At 39.2% G+C, this 15,852-nt stretch overlaps 1 protein-coding gene across 4 annotated transcripts in view; it reads right to left on the reverse strand.

Annotated features, from left to right (window-relative positions):
- LOC133856949 (uncharacterized) overlaps positions 1-15,852 on the reverse strand; it is an 87,355-nt gene that overhangs the window by 52,066 nt on the left and 19,437 nt on the right. For all 4 annotated transcript variants that reach the window (XR_009898262.1, XR_009898263.1, XM_062292013.1 and 1 more), the window contains exons 5-6: positions 2,571-2,901; positions 1,430-1,609 (exon numbers count right to left, since the gene is read on the reverse strand). Coding sequence is in view for 2 of the 4 variants with exons in the window: in XM_062292013.1 (XP_062147997.1) it covers positions 1,430-1,609; positions 2,571-2,901 (511 nt within the window). In the remaining 2 variants the exon portion in view is untranslated. The remainder of the gene's footprint in view (positions 1-1,429; positions 1,610-2,570; positions 2,902-15,852) is intronic.

The raw sequence follows: 15,852 nt of genomic DNA on the forward strand, positions 1-15,852 counted from the left end.
TTGGATGCCTTGGAAGAAGATATCCATCGGGACAAGATGATTGCTCCCCAGAAGACAAAAGGCAAGAGGGAGCTCTTGAATTTGAAGAGCTCCATCAATTATGGCGATGCTAGCACTTCCTCCAAGCGTTGGAAAGGAAAAGCTCTCATGTTGTAGGGGGTTTTGGTTTGGGGGCTTTCGAGGCAGGTTTGGGTGCTTGGTAGGAGTTGTTATTGTATTTGGGGAGCTTCTTTTGTTTCTTGGGTGTTCGTTGGGGGCTTTCCTTTTTTGTGGGTTCTTTTGGGTTTCTTGTGGTTTTGGGGTGCTTCTTTTGCTTCTTAGGTGTTTGTTGGGGGCTTACCTTTGTTTATTTGGGTTTTTGGGGCTTTTCTTTGTCTTTTGGCTTTCCTTTGTTTTTGTGGGCTAGCTGGGTTATTCCTTTGTATACTTCCTGTATACTTAGGGCGCTTTACGCTTTTTTTTTAATAAAATCTTCTTACTTATCAAAAAAAAAAACTTCTCACAGCTCAATGTATTGAGAATCAAATTATATATCTCATACAAGAGGAAATCATGTTTCATTACATCACATAATGGATTTGGAACCAAAAAAAAGAGTAACTTCAATAAATTAACGCAATGCATCATAGGGCTGTACATGCGGGCGGATATTAACCGTAACTATTCACTATTCGCTTATGCGGATAGCGGTTTTATGGTATGCAAATGTTGTTAATAACTGCATCCGCATACCCTTTATATATATTTTTAATATTGATTTTCTTTTTATGTTTGCTGGATTTGTAATGTTGGATTTACATTTGAACAACCGCACTTTATAATTTGTATGTTTGTATTTTTTTGGATAAACCCATCATGGGGTGTTTGAATTTTCTTTGTTATTTTTAAGTTGAAATGTGAAATCAAGATATGGATTTCATCTAAAATACTAGGGCTTAAGAAAACACTAAAATATGCCAAAAAAAAACTAAAAATAGGCCCAAACTATTTTCAAAATCGTTTAAAATATACCTTAATAGAGACCTAAAGAAGGCCCGAAAGACCTCATTAACTGGCATGTGAATAGCAAATAATAATCGAATTCAATAACCACAACCACGTGGATGCAGTTAGTAATCGCATAATATAGGTGCGAATGCGGATACCTAAAAGTGTTAACCGTATTATGGGGATGCAAATGCGGATATGACCAATAACCGCATCTGCATGTATAGCCCTAATTGTATCATATGAAACGCCAAAAACAAAAGGGACATGATAGCAATAACAACTGAAAAAGGATTCTTTGTCTGTTGATATTCATACAAAATCTACTCCAGCATTTGAGCTACTGATCATTCCTTTTATGATACTAGTTGAGTTAGAGCTTGAAGTGAAAGAAGAAAGGACGTATGCAAGAAGAAAGGATTACATAAACTACCAGCCTTACCTTATCTTCAATTGAAGGACAGTATCTGGGTCCCTTAGCTTCAACCCATCCTCCATAAGTGGGAGTTTCATGCAAATTCTCTTTAATTAGCTGGTGTGTTTCCTTCGTGGTACGTGTTAGATAGCAGCACATTTGCTCCCTTTCAATATGAAAAGCAGGATCAAAGCTAAACCAGCTGACCTGTTAATAATGATCAAGCAGATTTATCAGTCATCAACATTCACTATTTAAACGAAAAGGTAATCACAGGTTATTCTTCATCTAATATGATAGACATAAAATCCTAGGATCTAGTAATATGCTTAATACTGCTTCATGACCTTAAGTCCAGTAAGAGGTAGTCTGCCCAGTCAAGCAGAAAACCAATCTATGAAACATTCTGGTTTCTTCCCAGAGAGTGACAGGGGTGAACAGAGTTATGAATGTAGTCAATTGACTACCTTTAATACATTACATTAACATGGTGAATGTATTGCAAATCTTTGTCCAAGTTATATAATGGTATATCAACTACACACTTATGATTTGTCTGCACCAATAAAATTGCAAAGCATGACCAGAAAACTTGCACCTAGCATAACTTAATCTATTCGACCTATTAAGAAATCCCACATCGGTTGGATGTATGTACTGGGATATGGGTACCTGTACTTGTTGGGTCTCTCCACCCATTAGCTTAAGTTTTATTTTTGAAGCTCTAACATAGTATCAAAACCTGGTTTGTTTGTTTTTAGACTCCCCATGCAAAGCCCTTATATGTTTATTTCAGTTTCAATTGGGTCATTGGGCCAATTTGTCTTCATTTTGATTTCTATTGGACCTGGACATCAGATGGGGTATTAAAAGATCCCACATTGGTTTGATGTATGTTTGTCATGGATATATGTACGTTAAGCCTCTCTACCAACTAACTTAAGCTTTTGGGTTGGACGCTCTAACGTGGTACTAGAGTCTAGTTTGCCTTTTCTTGGTTTCGGTTTCTATTAGGCCTAGACGTGAACTGAAGAGTTAGAAAATCTCACATCGGTTGCGTGTGTCTTGGTTATTGATATGTGTAGTTATTGGGCCTCTCCACCTACTAGTTTAAACTTTTGGGTTGGATACTTAAACAGAATATACATATGGGAGTAAATCGAAGGACCTCTTCATCTCCATGCTGGGGTTCCAATCCAGAAAAGTCTACAGTACGACAATCCACACGTGCTGGGGTTCCAGTTTTTAGCCGATCAATTTCGAATCCAAGGTGCTGTAAGTTCTCAGTAAGTCCATGCGACGCTGACTCACCAGCTCTTCCTGCAGGCATAGAAGTTCTACCAACCCAAATTTTACCACTCATAAAAGTGCCCGTTGTTAGTATAACAGAAGGAGCATAGAACTTCATCCCAAAAAATGTGCAGACACCTTCCACGTTGTCGTTCTTTCCTAATAAGATGTCTGTCACCATTGCCTCTCTAATAGAAAGGTTTGGAGTGCTGGAAAACAAAGCAAATAACAACAGTTACCAGAAGGAACAAACATTCGACAAATATATGCAAGCAAGTGCAAGAGTATGCTAAATAAAATTGGGCAATTAATGCCAAACAAATAAATTTGAATAGCGACTATCATTTATTTATTTAATTTTTTGGTTAAGCAGCTTCTCCTTTATTAGGTAAATATAAATCCCCCATCCCACACAATATTGAACCCTTGACTTACTGATCTCACTGTCCATCTCTTACTTATGGTGGGAACAAGACACCATTTGCCCTTTTTGGGATAAGTAACTAGAAATATTAGAGCCCTCTTGTCCAATAGATGGTATTTGTTTTTATTGTGCCGATAAGTTATGTTCATGTCTGCCAATGTGTAAATTTAAAAGCTGCTGCAAATTTCAGAGAGAGGAAGAAGAAACACTTTAAATATATTGAGCATGTAAAAGTATATTAAGTCTAGCGGGAAACAGAAAAAGATTTTTTTTTCATGAGAAATTCAAATTCCATGATGAGATGAAAAACAGTGTGGACCTGTACTTGAAACACATGCAGGAAACAATAGAGCCTGCACGCTCAACTTGCATGTTAAATCAAGCATCCAAAAGTAAATGCTCCTTTTATTTTTATATTTTTTGTCATTTTTTATCAGGAATGAGACTAATCCATGCTCTTCAGTTTAGCAATATGTGATGCTGCAATTTATAATACACTGTATGTTACAATTCATAAATTGATTCTTTCCTGTAGCCTTAATTCATACATGCTACTCCCTATATACTTCATCAATTAAGGAGAGTTATTTCTCACATTATTGACACTTTAAGCAGGGTTTTTAGATTCTTCCAACTCATGAGTGTCCTTGTGATGCAGGAGGATACCAAAATTGATGTAAAACAAAAGAAGTGATACCAAATCTAATGTAGGAAAATATGAACAGCAACTTGTTTTAGGGTTTAGGACAAGCTACGATTAGGATTTTGGTGAGAAAAGATTGGGAAATATTAGGGATATGGAGTTTTTAATAGTATAACAGATGGATAACATTTGGAGATGAAATAAAGAGGAAAACATACAGTTTTGGTGGCTGTTCTGGGCTGTGAACAATAACCCGAGAATAGTATTTGGATTTTTTGAGTTCTTTGAGAGCTTTTTGATGGATGGGTGGTTTGGGGTTCTTTTGAATTAGAAACCAGGAAAATAATATATGAAAAACCAGATCTAATATTGGTTGGATTTCAAATCGGAATTGTTGGAAACTGACAAAAAATAAATAAATAAAGAAAGAGAGAGAGAGATACAAACCTACGCATCACTCCTAGTTTTTCTTTTTTTTAATAGGTAAAGCAAATTTATTAAAAAGCGCAAAAGGAACAACCCAAGTACACAGGATGAATATAAGAGAAGAAGACTCAGCAAGATCAAGAAGAAGGAAAAAGAGAACAAAAATCTACAAAGCTAGAGATATCAAGAAAGGCGTTAACAAAGATTCACTCAAAAGGGGATTTAAGGAAACAAAGTTGTAGATCCAAGCTCATCTTCTCAAAGTCATCAAAACTTAGAGCATTCCTTTCTCGCTGAATGCACCACATTTTAAGAAGGGATTGCATTCCAAATAATATTCAAATCCTTCCAACTAAGCCTTCTTTTCCAACAAGCCAGGAACTCCACCACCCGTCTAGGGATAACCGACTCAATTCCAAACATCTTAAAAACCAAATTCTACGAGTCTCTCGCAATATCACAATCAAGGAGGTGATCAAGAGTTTCCCCCACTCTTTTTGCACATACACACTAATCTATCACTATGATGTGATGGTTGCAGAGATTATCTATAGTGAAATTTTTTCTGAAAGATGCTGTCCACGAAGAATGCCATCCTCAAAAGAGCCTTAGACCTCGAAATTCTCTTCCAAGGAAAAGATTAGTCAACATTGGGAAGGAGAGCTTTGTAACATGTTCTGACCTCAAAATATCGTCTTTTGGAAGGAACCCAACAACACTTATCTTCCATTCCCTAACTCCTACTAACAGAATATAGAGCATTGTAAACAAAAGATATAGACTCCACCTCCCAATCATGTACCAATCTGATAAAATTCATATTCCAATGCACTGTCATTCTGAGCAAACATATGCTCAGCCAGTAGAGCATCCTAATCCCTTGCCATGTAAATAATTCCGGAAAAGATTCCTTTAGAGAACAATCCTCACATCAAATGTTATGCCAAAACTTGGACTGAGAGCCATCACCTCTATAGTAACAAAACTAAAGAAGGCATCCGAGCCCCTCCTAATATATTTCCAAAGACTCACCCTATAAGGCCCGAGACAACTTTAGAGCACCATCTGCCTGCCAGACAACCATATTCTTTATCCACAACCTGTTGCCAAAAAGCCTCTCTCCACATCATACCTCCATAACCACTTTCTCAACAAAGTCTAATTGAAGGTGAGTGTTCCCTAATCCCCAAACCTTCAAGACTGAGGGGAGTACAAACTTTCTTCCAATTGACAAGATGGAACTTAGACTCATTATCCAAACCACCCCACAAGAAATCCCTCTGCGACTTTTCTATCTGATTTGCAACACCGACTAGGGTAGGGAAGAGAGAAAGGAAATATGTAGACAAGTTGGAAAGTGTGCTCTTGATCAACGTTAACCAACCACCCATAGATGGATAGTCTTTTCCACCCTGCTAATCTTCTCTTCATTTTCTCAATAATTGTATCCCAAACAAATTTGGCCTTGAAGGGAGCACCCAAAGGGAGGCCCAAATATTTCAATGGCAAAGATGAACCCCTACAACCTAGAATATGAGCCAAAGCATTCACATTCGGCACACCTAGTTTTCCTAAGCATCGCGCTTAGGGTTTCCTTGGTATCGCAATTGTCACTGGATTCATAGCCATCTTCTTCATTCCAACATCATTGAAAAAACTATTACATCCATATTTATAGGTGTTTAATACCTAACCCTAATGGACTTAGATTTCTTAAGCTTTAAATACTATAGATCCAAATCCAAATAACTAGTGAACCCACAAATAAAACCCAATAACATAATAAAACTCAAAATAAAATCTAATGCACTAAAATTTCAGTCTATATCTAATAATCTGAAAAATTATAAAAGTATCCAAACTTCTAAAATTGAAGAAAACTAGAATCAAACAAAACCAGCTTATCATTCCCTGCATCACCTTGGCTCATATTTTTATTAATCTTTCTGAAAGTCCTAATCTCAATTGAGAAGTTTCTTTTAATGGGTAGAGGATGTAATTTTGTTTGTCATATCTTGTTTGTGTTAGAGCGTCAATGAATTTACTTGTTTGTTAATGAGTTGTGTCCCATATAAATGATGCAAGACTTAATAAGAGGATCCAGAGTGCCCGTTTCGATATTAACCTTCATCATGCATTTAGAAGTTCCACCCAGCATGGGGCTGTAGGCCCCCATTAATGAAAGAAAAAAAAATGGTAATCACGATAGAAATGGAAGAAAAGGTATAAAAGGAGGAGCTGATTTACTATTTCCAGCCCTCTGCTATTCATTCCATATATATAGGAGAAATTATTACAATAGAGTGAGGAATATTCCCGAGAATGACAGGTGGTACAAGGACACCTATTCTGGACACCTCATCAAAGTTTTCTTCTAGAATAGTACAACTTATTACAACATGCATTCTAACACTCCCCCTTAAGCTGGAGCATATATGTAATATAAGCTCAGCTTAGAACAGACAAATTCTAACCGATTTTTTAACTCAATGACTTTGTGAATATATCAGCTAGTTGGTCCTCAGGCTTCACAAATGGATTGGCTACATCTCTCCACTTGGTATCTTGTCTCGAACGTAGTGATAGTCAACCTTAATCTGCTTGGTCCTCTCATGGAATACAAGATTAGAGGCTGTAGACCAGCTTAGTTATCACAAGATAGTTGGACAGGAGTTGGTGTTGGGAAGGCTCTCACATGAAGGAAGTGATGGAGCCAAGTCAGCACACTAGCAGTATGAGTCATTGCTCTATACTTAGCTTCGACACTTGATCGGGAAACAACATTTTGCTTCTTGCATCTCTACATTGCGAGATTTCCTCCAGAAAGGTACAATATCTTGCAGTAAACCTTCTATCTGAAGGTCATCCTGCCTAGTCTACATCAGTGAAGCCTTGGGTAGGTAAAACATATCATTAAAAAAGAATAAGGCACCCTTGAGCATATAGGAAGTATACACACAAAGACCACAAAAAAAAAAAAAAAAAAAAAATCCTGCAGAAACCCAGAAAACAGAAGAAACACCAAGAAACCCACAACGGAAACACAACACCCGCAGAAGCCCAATGGATTACATCACAAGAGCCCTCAGCATACATCGCCAACTCCAAGAAATGGCTGGCCCTATTGCCACCTCGGCGAACAATCAACACTTGTTGTCCCTCCCGGAAAGATTTAACGAAGTCCTTCACCCCAGCGTTCCACAACGCCACTTCCACCATCGAAACCAGCCATATTTGTGCACTGTAGACCCAATATCACAACGCCAGCAAAACCGTTCTTTCTTCCAACAGCACCTCACCTTCCGTCACCCAAGAAAACAAAGGACTTTGCCTCTACGAAGAACCGCCGCTCCATAACTCCCTCGCAAAGCAGCCTCGACTCCACGCACCACTCACATCGTCGTCACACTCATTGGTTCAAAGGTTTGGTTGATGTCTCCCTCGCCCCCAGGTCCTAAAAATCTAAAGAACGAAGAAAGCCAAAGCACTAGTGACAAGAAATGGTGGGACGCGCCTGCACATGCCACCACTAGGGAGGGAGTGAGAACTAGAGAGAAAAAATTTAAAAAATGGAGAATAAATCTTAGATGACCATTATTTCTTCTTAGGTTCAAGAAATTGGCCTCATTCGGTGTGCAAAATCTTATGTGCAATACTTTTGATTATCTAAAGTTTCGGTATGAAAGTGTCAAGGGATTGGGTGTTTTTTAGTGTTCCTAGTTTGTCCCATTCAAAACACGTCATGACAAAGACGTGACACAGAGCCACAAAGAAATCTCAACCTATTTCCGTTCAAAGCCCGTCACAATGGAGACGTGACATAGGGCCTCAGAGAAGCCTCGGCCTACTTCCTTTCAAAGCCCGTCTTGACAGAGATGTAACGCATAGTCACAAAGAACTCTCTGTCCAATCACGTGCAAAGCCCTTCCAAACTCCGTCGTGAAGCGACCTATGCAAAAGTTGCCAAATGTCAAAGAGTTAACGATGAAACCCTAGCCGCACATCACAATGCGAGAGGACCCCATCGTGACGCAAAGACAAAATCCCGTGGCATTAAAAATCAAATCTTGGCAAATTTTGGCCATCTCTTTCCCATAGTTCTCAAGCAAGCTTTCGACGATTTTTTGGTTACGAAGATAGTGAGATCTTTCATCCTAGAAACCTTCTAGATGAATACCTTCCTTCACATTTGTTAACCTAAGTGAAGATTTCTAAAAGCTTGAAGCTTTTCTATCCCTTGGGGTTTCGTTATTGAGTTGTTCAAATCACTCCCTACACATCCCTTGTCCACCAAGAAGTCCACTGAAGAAGTCGGTGACGAAAGGCACTAAAAGAAGATTGTCGAGCTTGGAGGCAAGCAAGTTGCTTGTCGTCTTTTATAGAGGATTTACAAAGGGTTGTAAGTACTCCTTGTGTCTATAATATGGACCTTCTTGGCTAGTGATTTCTCAGATTTGGTTGCTCCCGAATGATTTTTCTCTTTGAGGTGATCTGTGTTGTGTTTGTCTATGTGGTTATATTGCTTATGATTCTCTAATTAAATCTTTTAATAAGAAATTACTTTGCACTTGTATTGTTGATTTGGGGTTAGAACTCTTCCCTGGGTTCTATCATTTCTAAACAATATGCCTCGGTCTAGGACTCTCTTCAAGTATCAAATGATATGAATAGCAGTGCCGCAATGTGAGAGTTTCAAAACCTCTAAGAACTAACTGCGTATGAGATATCTAGCATTGTGATGGTGAGACAATCGAGTTTCCCAACCAATCAACAGTATCTACTAGGATCTGGAAACAAAACTCCATCACTCAAGAGTTTTTGATTTGGCTCCATAGGAGTATCAACAAGTTGAGCATCCAGCAATCCAGTCTCCTCAAGGATGTTGAGTACATACTTCCTCTCAGAGAAATTGATGCCTATCTTAGATTTTGCAACCTCAATCCCCAAGAAGTACTGAAGTTTGAACAAATCTTTAGTGTGAAAACGTTGTTGCAATACTTCTTCAATCTGATGATTCCTCTAGAATCACTTCCAGTGATCACAATGTCATCAACATAAATAACCAATAGGATGTACCAGAATCAATATGTAAGTGAAAAACTGAGTGATCTGTCTAACAATGATGGAGGCCAAATTCCATTACTACTTCGGAGAATTTCCCAAACCGTGCTCTTGGTGACTGGTTGAGCCCATATAATGCATTCTTTAGCTCGCAAACATTACCCTGATACTCCCTTTAGCAACAAACTTAGGTGGTTACTCCATATAGACTTCCTCAAGTAAATCTCTATAAAGGAAGGCATTCTTAACATCTAATTAATACTGGCAAATCAAGATTGGCAACAATAGAAATCAATACACAAATAGAAGAGATCTTGGCCAAAAGAAAGAACATGTAACACCCCGATCCCATATTGAGAAGAGATGAATAACCCATATAGAGTGGACGGTTTATAGAGATACTCATAGGTGTTAAGTCTCACATTTCTTAGTTACTAGGTGAAACTGAACTTTATAAGGGATTCTAGAAAAGCTCCAAATTGATTAGTCATTTTCAGGTGATAATGCCAGATATGACAAGCGCTTTTCCATGGAACGTCACATCATAGTCAATGTCATAAGTCTATGTGTAGCCCTTTGCAACCAATTGACCCTTGAGGCGGTCAACAAAACCATCAGGATTAAACTTAATAGTATACACCCATTTACCACCAATAGTATGTTTGCCGGCCACCAAGGGAACAAGATCTCAAGTCCCATTTTGAGGTAAAGTTGTTACCTCCAATACATGGCTCTCCTCCAACCCAGGTTAGAGAGTGCATCCTGGATTGTCTTAGGAATGGAAACACTAGAAAGGGTGGAAATAAAATAGAAAAAAGGATGAAGACAAAGATTGACAAGAAACAAATTACCAATGGAAAGCTTAGTGACACAGGAACGAGTGCCTTTTCGCAGAGCAATCAAAATCAATAGATGCTTGTCGGATCCGTAGACAGTGAGGATGATGGAGAGGCACGGGAATGATTGGCCATGGATGTTACTTCTAATGGAGCTAGAGTTGTTTGAGGCAGAGGAACAGTGGAAGGTATAAAGGAATAGGGGTTGGAAACGGAATAGAACAGGTCAAAGACTCAAAATGGTGTTCCTCAGAAGAACGAATACCAGGGAAATATGACTAGACTCATCAAAGGTAACATCAGCAATTCTAAAGTAGCGCTGAAAGGCCAGAAAATAGCATCGATATCCCTTATGAGTTTGTGAATAACCAAGGAAGACACATTTAGTGGAACGAGGATCAAGTTTGTTGAAACATGGGCCATGATTGTGGACACATACAAAAACTTGAGGAGGCAAAGAGAAGACTAGAGAAGAAGGGAAATAAGGAGTATGATGACGCTTCATCAAGAACAAAGGAGTGCAATCTGTTAATGAGGTAGCATGGAATAAGTACTGCATCACTCAAAAAACGTTTTAGCACGTACATATGAAACAAGAGGGCTTGGGCAACATCATGTAGGTGTCAATTCTTCTGCTCAGCAACACAATCTGTTGTGGTGTGTGAGGACAAGTAGTATGGTGTATAATGCTTTTGTTAGATAGATAAGAAGTAAAGGAATGTGAAACATATTCTCTGGCATTATCGAACCTCAATATTTGAATTTTCAAAACCAAATTTAGTTTTGATCTCCATACGAAAAAGCTGAAAGATTGACATTAAATCAAAATGATTTTTCATTAAAAAAACCAAGTCATGCGGGCGTAAACATCAACAAAGGAAACAAAGTACTGAAACTTATTAGATGCAACACTAACAAGACCCTATATATCGAAGTGGAGTAACTCAAATGGGTTAGAAGCCTGACCAACAATCCTAGACAGAAAAGACACACGACGATGTTTACCGAAATGACATGTTTCACAAGGCAAAGAGGATATATGACCAAGACTCCCCTACTTGATGTTTGAAATGGAAAGAGATGGATGACCTAAGTCGACAATGCCACTCGAAAGGAGATAATGAGGACTGAAGTGCCCGTGGAGTTGAGATGGAAGCAATATCCAAAAAGCAGAGACCTCCAATTGCATGCCCATGCCAATCATTCACTTCGTCTATAGATGTTGAAAAATACAGATAGAAGGATAAAAGCTAGTTATTTTACTAATAGAAAAGAAATTAAAAGGAAAACTAGGAATGTGTAAAACAGAACAAGTCAAGTTAGGGACTAAGATGAGTGGTGCCAAAGCCCTGAACTTTGGTTATGGAACCATTGGCTAGAGTAACACTCTGAGGTGATGTAATAGGATGATAATTAGAGAGATGAGTGGACGCACCAGTCATATGCTCAATCGCACCAGAATCAATGACCCACGAATCAAAAGTAGAGGATAAAAGAAAATGGGATGCAGTACTTGAGTGTGCTAGAGTGGAGGTGGAAGAGGAGGATGTTGTCCGCTTATAATGGGCTAAAGAGCTGAAGTGTTTTGAAGAAGCTCGGGGCCTAGTGGAGGAGGAGAGGGTACGGAAGTCGGACATGACCAACGAACTGGAAAAAACACTCCTGTTTGACGAGGTTAATTGGAGGCAAAAATCTCGGGCTCTGTGACAGAAGGAAGGGGATAATAACACTAAATTCTTCACAGGGTGGCTAATTCGCATTGGAGGTACAATCATGTGGGATTTTGAGGATCAATGGGGCTATGTCTACCGATCCGGTGGAAATTAAGGATCATATTGTGAATTATTATGACACATTGTACACCGAGAAGAGTTTGTGGCCGCCTAGGGTGAATGGGATTTCTTTCTCTTCCATTGATGCGGATGAGTGTCTCTAGTTAGAACGAGTCTTTGAGGAGCAGGAAGTGTGGGAGGTGGTGCAGGAGATGAACGGGGATAAGGTACCGGGTCTAGATGGTTTTTCTATGGCTTTCTTTCAAAAAAGTTGGGGGGTTCTCAAAAATGATATTATGGCGGTATTTTCAGAATTTCATAATAGTAGCCAGTTTGAAAGGAGTTTGAATGCCAGTTTGAAGTGAAGACTTTCTATAAAGCATTAGTTTGTCACAAGACGGCTTTTTTTCCTTGGAAGGGTATATGGCGTGTTAAAGCTCTGAAGCGGGTGGTGTTCTTTGTTTGGACAGCGGCTTTAGGAAAGATTTTAACTCGTGACAATTAATGTAAGTGTGGTATTGTGGTTGTAGAGTGGTGTGTTATGTGTAAGAAGCATGGGGAATCCGTTGATCACTTTCTTCTTCATTGTGACGTGGCACAAGTTGTTTGGAGTTCTTTTTATAGCTTGTTCGGGGTGGAGTGGGTTATGTCTAGTAGTGTCTTGGATTTATTTAGTGGTTGGGGCACTTTGCTGGGTCGTGGTCCTGTCGTAGTTGGAAGCAGGTTCCTTTATGTGTTTTGTGGGGCTTGTGGCGTGCGAGAAATTCTAGGCTTTTTGAGGATGTGGAGGTACCAGTTGGGGATCTTTATAGAAATGTGCTTAATATGTTATATCTTTGGGTATTGACACATAGTCCGGGTAGTATGTTGTTCACTGATTTTTTACTTTCTTGTTCGTTTCTTTCCTCTAATTAGGGGCACTTATGTATACTTCCTGTGTACTAGGGTTGCGCCTTTTTGTGCTTCTTAATGAATTCTTACTTATCAAAAAAAAAGTAATGGGCTAGGAGTTAAGCATACTCATCCTTCGGTATGGAGATCATTTGTGTCTCTTGAATCCCATGTAGCCATTATATCAATCAACAAGTAGAAAACACAAGGATAAGGCCAAGAAATTGATACAATCAACTAGTAAAAGAGCAAGGAAAATATGATATGGGCTACTTCGAGAGAGCCTTAATCTCCAAAACAACCAAAAATGTCTAGTTTTTCATAATATTCAGTATTTTATTCATTGAGTAGGATTACACTTAAATAGATGACGGCTAGGTCATAAGACTTAACCATTAGGTCTAGCCGTCATAACACATTGCACGAAAATAAACTAAGAATGGAAAATATATTTCTTATTTAGCGAAGACACTTAGGGAAAGAAAATATGGAGAAGTATTGTACTCCTTATTCGGCTAGAAGCTTCTTATTATGCTAGAGGCGGCTAGGGTTAAATGCAGCTAGGGTTAGGGTGTGCTGCTGCAGTGCCACATTAGCCCTACTTGCTGTCCATATCAGAAATTACCCCAAATCCCATTGAATAATGAAGGAACCCACGGAAAGTACTGAAATATGGTTGAATCACCCAATTATGATGCTGGATCGATGACAAAACACTCTGAACAGGTCAGAAAAAGATGTCAACTGGAGAAAAGCAAGCTAAACCAGCGAAAAAGTCAACAGAACTAGCCAGAACAACAGTGAACCGGCTGAAAAGTCAATAGAACGGGCCAGAACAATACTCAACCGATCGAAAAAACCGTCAGAACTGGGCAGAACAACATTGAACTAGCCGAAACACCCCTGAACTGGCAGAAACTAGGTATGCACTAGCCGAAAAAATGAAGTGAACCGGCCGGAAAACAAACAACTTGAAGCAGTATATATTTGGATTGAAGTTTAGTCGGGTGCTTGGGTAAAACCGGATTTGGGTCCAATGAAAGAGGGTCAAAATCCAAACCAACCTGGCCTGATCCAACCATGGCCCAATGAACCTAACAACATGAACTGAACTGAATCCAGCCCAAAAAAGTTAAGCTTATAAGACGCAATCCAACCGAAGCTGAACTCAGCCCAACATTCTGAGATTCAAAGAAAGCCCAAACTGAGAGAAGAAGCCCAAAACAAAGAACGCCCAGATACACAACTCACAGGCCAAATAACTTTAGTGGCCCAATTAGCTAGTAAGCCCAAAACTGAAACTAAATAGATTTATTCCAGAACCAATCCAAGACTATCCTTATCCGAGAGAAGGAATACGGGACAACTGCAAAAACATTAGTCTTCTCTTCCAGCTCCAGTGAGCAATATCGCCAGTAAGACTAGGAATCACCACAGAATAATTCCAACACAACCAGAAATCACCGAGAATCACTGTCATGGTACCGAGAACAACCGTGTAGCATCATAAATCAACACGGATAACACTGACACAACAAGACACCACCAGCGAAATACCCGAGCTATCGGAAAACACCATCAACTGCCGCAAAACACCCAGATTCATCCGAGAATTGCCACGGAAAATACCAACCAACCAAAACCAATGTCCTGAGTATACTTTACACGTCAGGTAATCAACAAACCCAGCAGCCATCAAATCAGCAAACAACGGTTGTGATAAATATGATGGGCCACCATGCCATCTTCATAAACCTTCCAACATAATACAAATGCTGGAATCAAACAACCCAAGATCATAGCAACCCAAAAGCAACAATGAAGAAAAAAAAAAAGGAAAACAAAGAAAATAGGAAAGAAAAACCGTGAAGAATTGATTTACTAGAAGGGAAGATTCAAATTTCAGGCTCTGATATCATGTTAATCATGATAGAGATGGAAGAACTTGTATGAAAGGAGGAGCTGATTTACTTTTTCCAGCCCTCTGCTATTCATTCCAGAATTTTTTTTTTTTTAAGAAGTAATTGCATTTCAATTCAATGAAAGCGCAGAGGGGCGCAACCCTTGTACACGGAAAGTATACAAGAGAGCTCCTAAATGGGACAAGAAGAGAATAAATTTAAAAATTCTATATAAGTAAAACCATTTAAACAATGATGGGATGCTATCCAAAGATATAACATATTGAGCAAACGCTTCCGTAGTTCGACCATTATTGTCTCTACATCTTCAAAGAGCTGCGCATTCCGTTCCCGCTAAATACACCACAATAAACACAATGGAACTAACCGCCAAGCTTCTTTAGCACGACTATACCCAACCGACGCGCCCCAACTAATCAACAACTCCAACTCCGTTCGTGGCATAACCCACTCTATCCCAAAAAAGATAAAAATGTAACTCCAAAGATCACGGGCGACTTCGCAGTGAAGCAACAGATGATCAATAGACTCCCCATTCTTCTTACACATACAACACCACTCAATCACTATGACATTCATTTTACGCAAGTTCTCATGCGTCAAAATTTTACCCAAAGCTATTGACCAAACAAAGAAAGCCACCCTTGTCGGAGCCTTAACACGCCAAATACTCTTCCACAAAAATGATGGGCCATTTTTCTTAATAAGCACTTCATAATAGGATCTCACCTCAAATAAACCTCTTTTAGAGGGGTTCCAAACTAACCTATCTCCCTCTCCATGTCGAACCGAAGGGGAGTCAAGCCGCTCGAAGAAAGAAAGAACCATCTCCATCTCCCAATACTAGATTTGCCTCGTAAAAAGAACATTCCATTGAATAACTCCATTATGAACGACCAAGTTATCCACCACTATCGCATCTTTGTTCCTCACAATACTAAACAGAATTGGAAAGCACTGCTTCAAAGATCTATCTCCACACTACCAATCATGCCAGAAACTAATATGTGAGCCATCCCCCACCTCTTTTTTTTTGATAAGTAATAAAAGTTTTATTTAAAAGCGTAAGGCGCCCCTGAGTACACCGGGAGTATACATAGAAGCAACCAAAAGCTAGCCAAAAGCAGAGCCCAAAAGAACCTAAAGGATCCCAAACAAACCCTACAAACCGAACAGCCCAAAACC

This window comes from Alnus glutinosa, chromosome 14 (genome assembly GCF_958979055.1).
Source record: "Alnus glutinosa chromosome 14, dhAlnGlut1.1, whole genome shotgun sequence".
Lineage (NCBI taxonomy): Eukaryota > Viridiplantae > Streptophyta > Magnoliopsida > Fagales > Betulaceae > Alnus > Alnus glutinosa.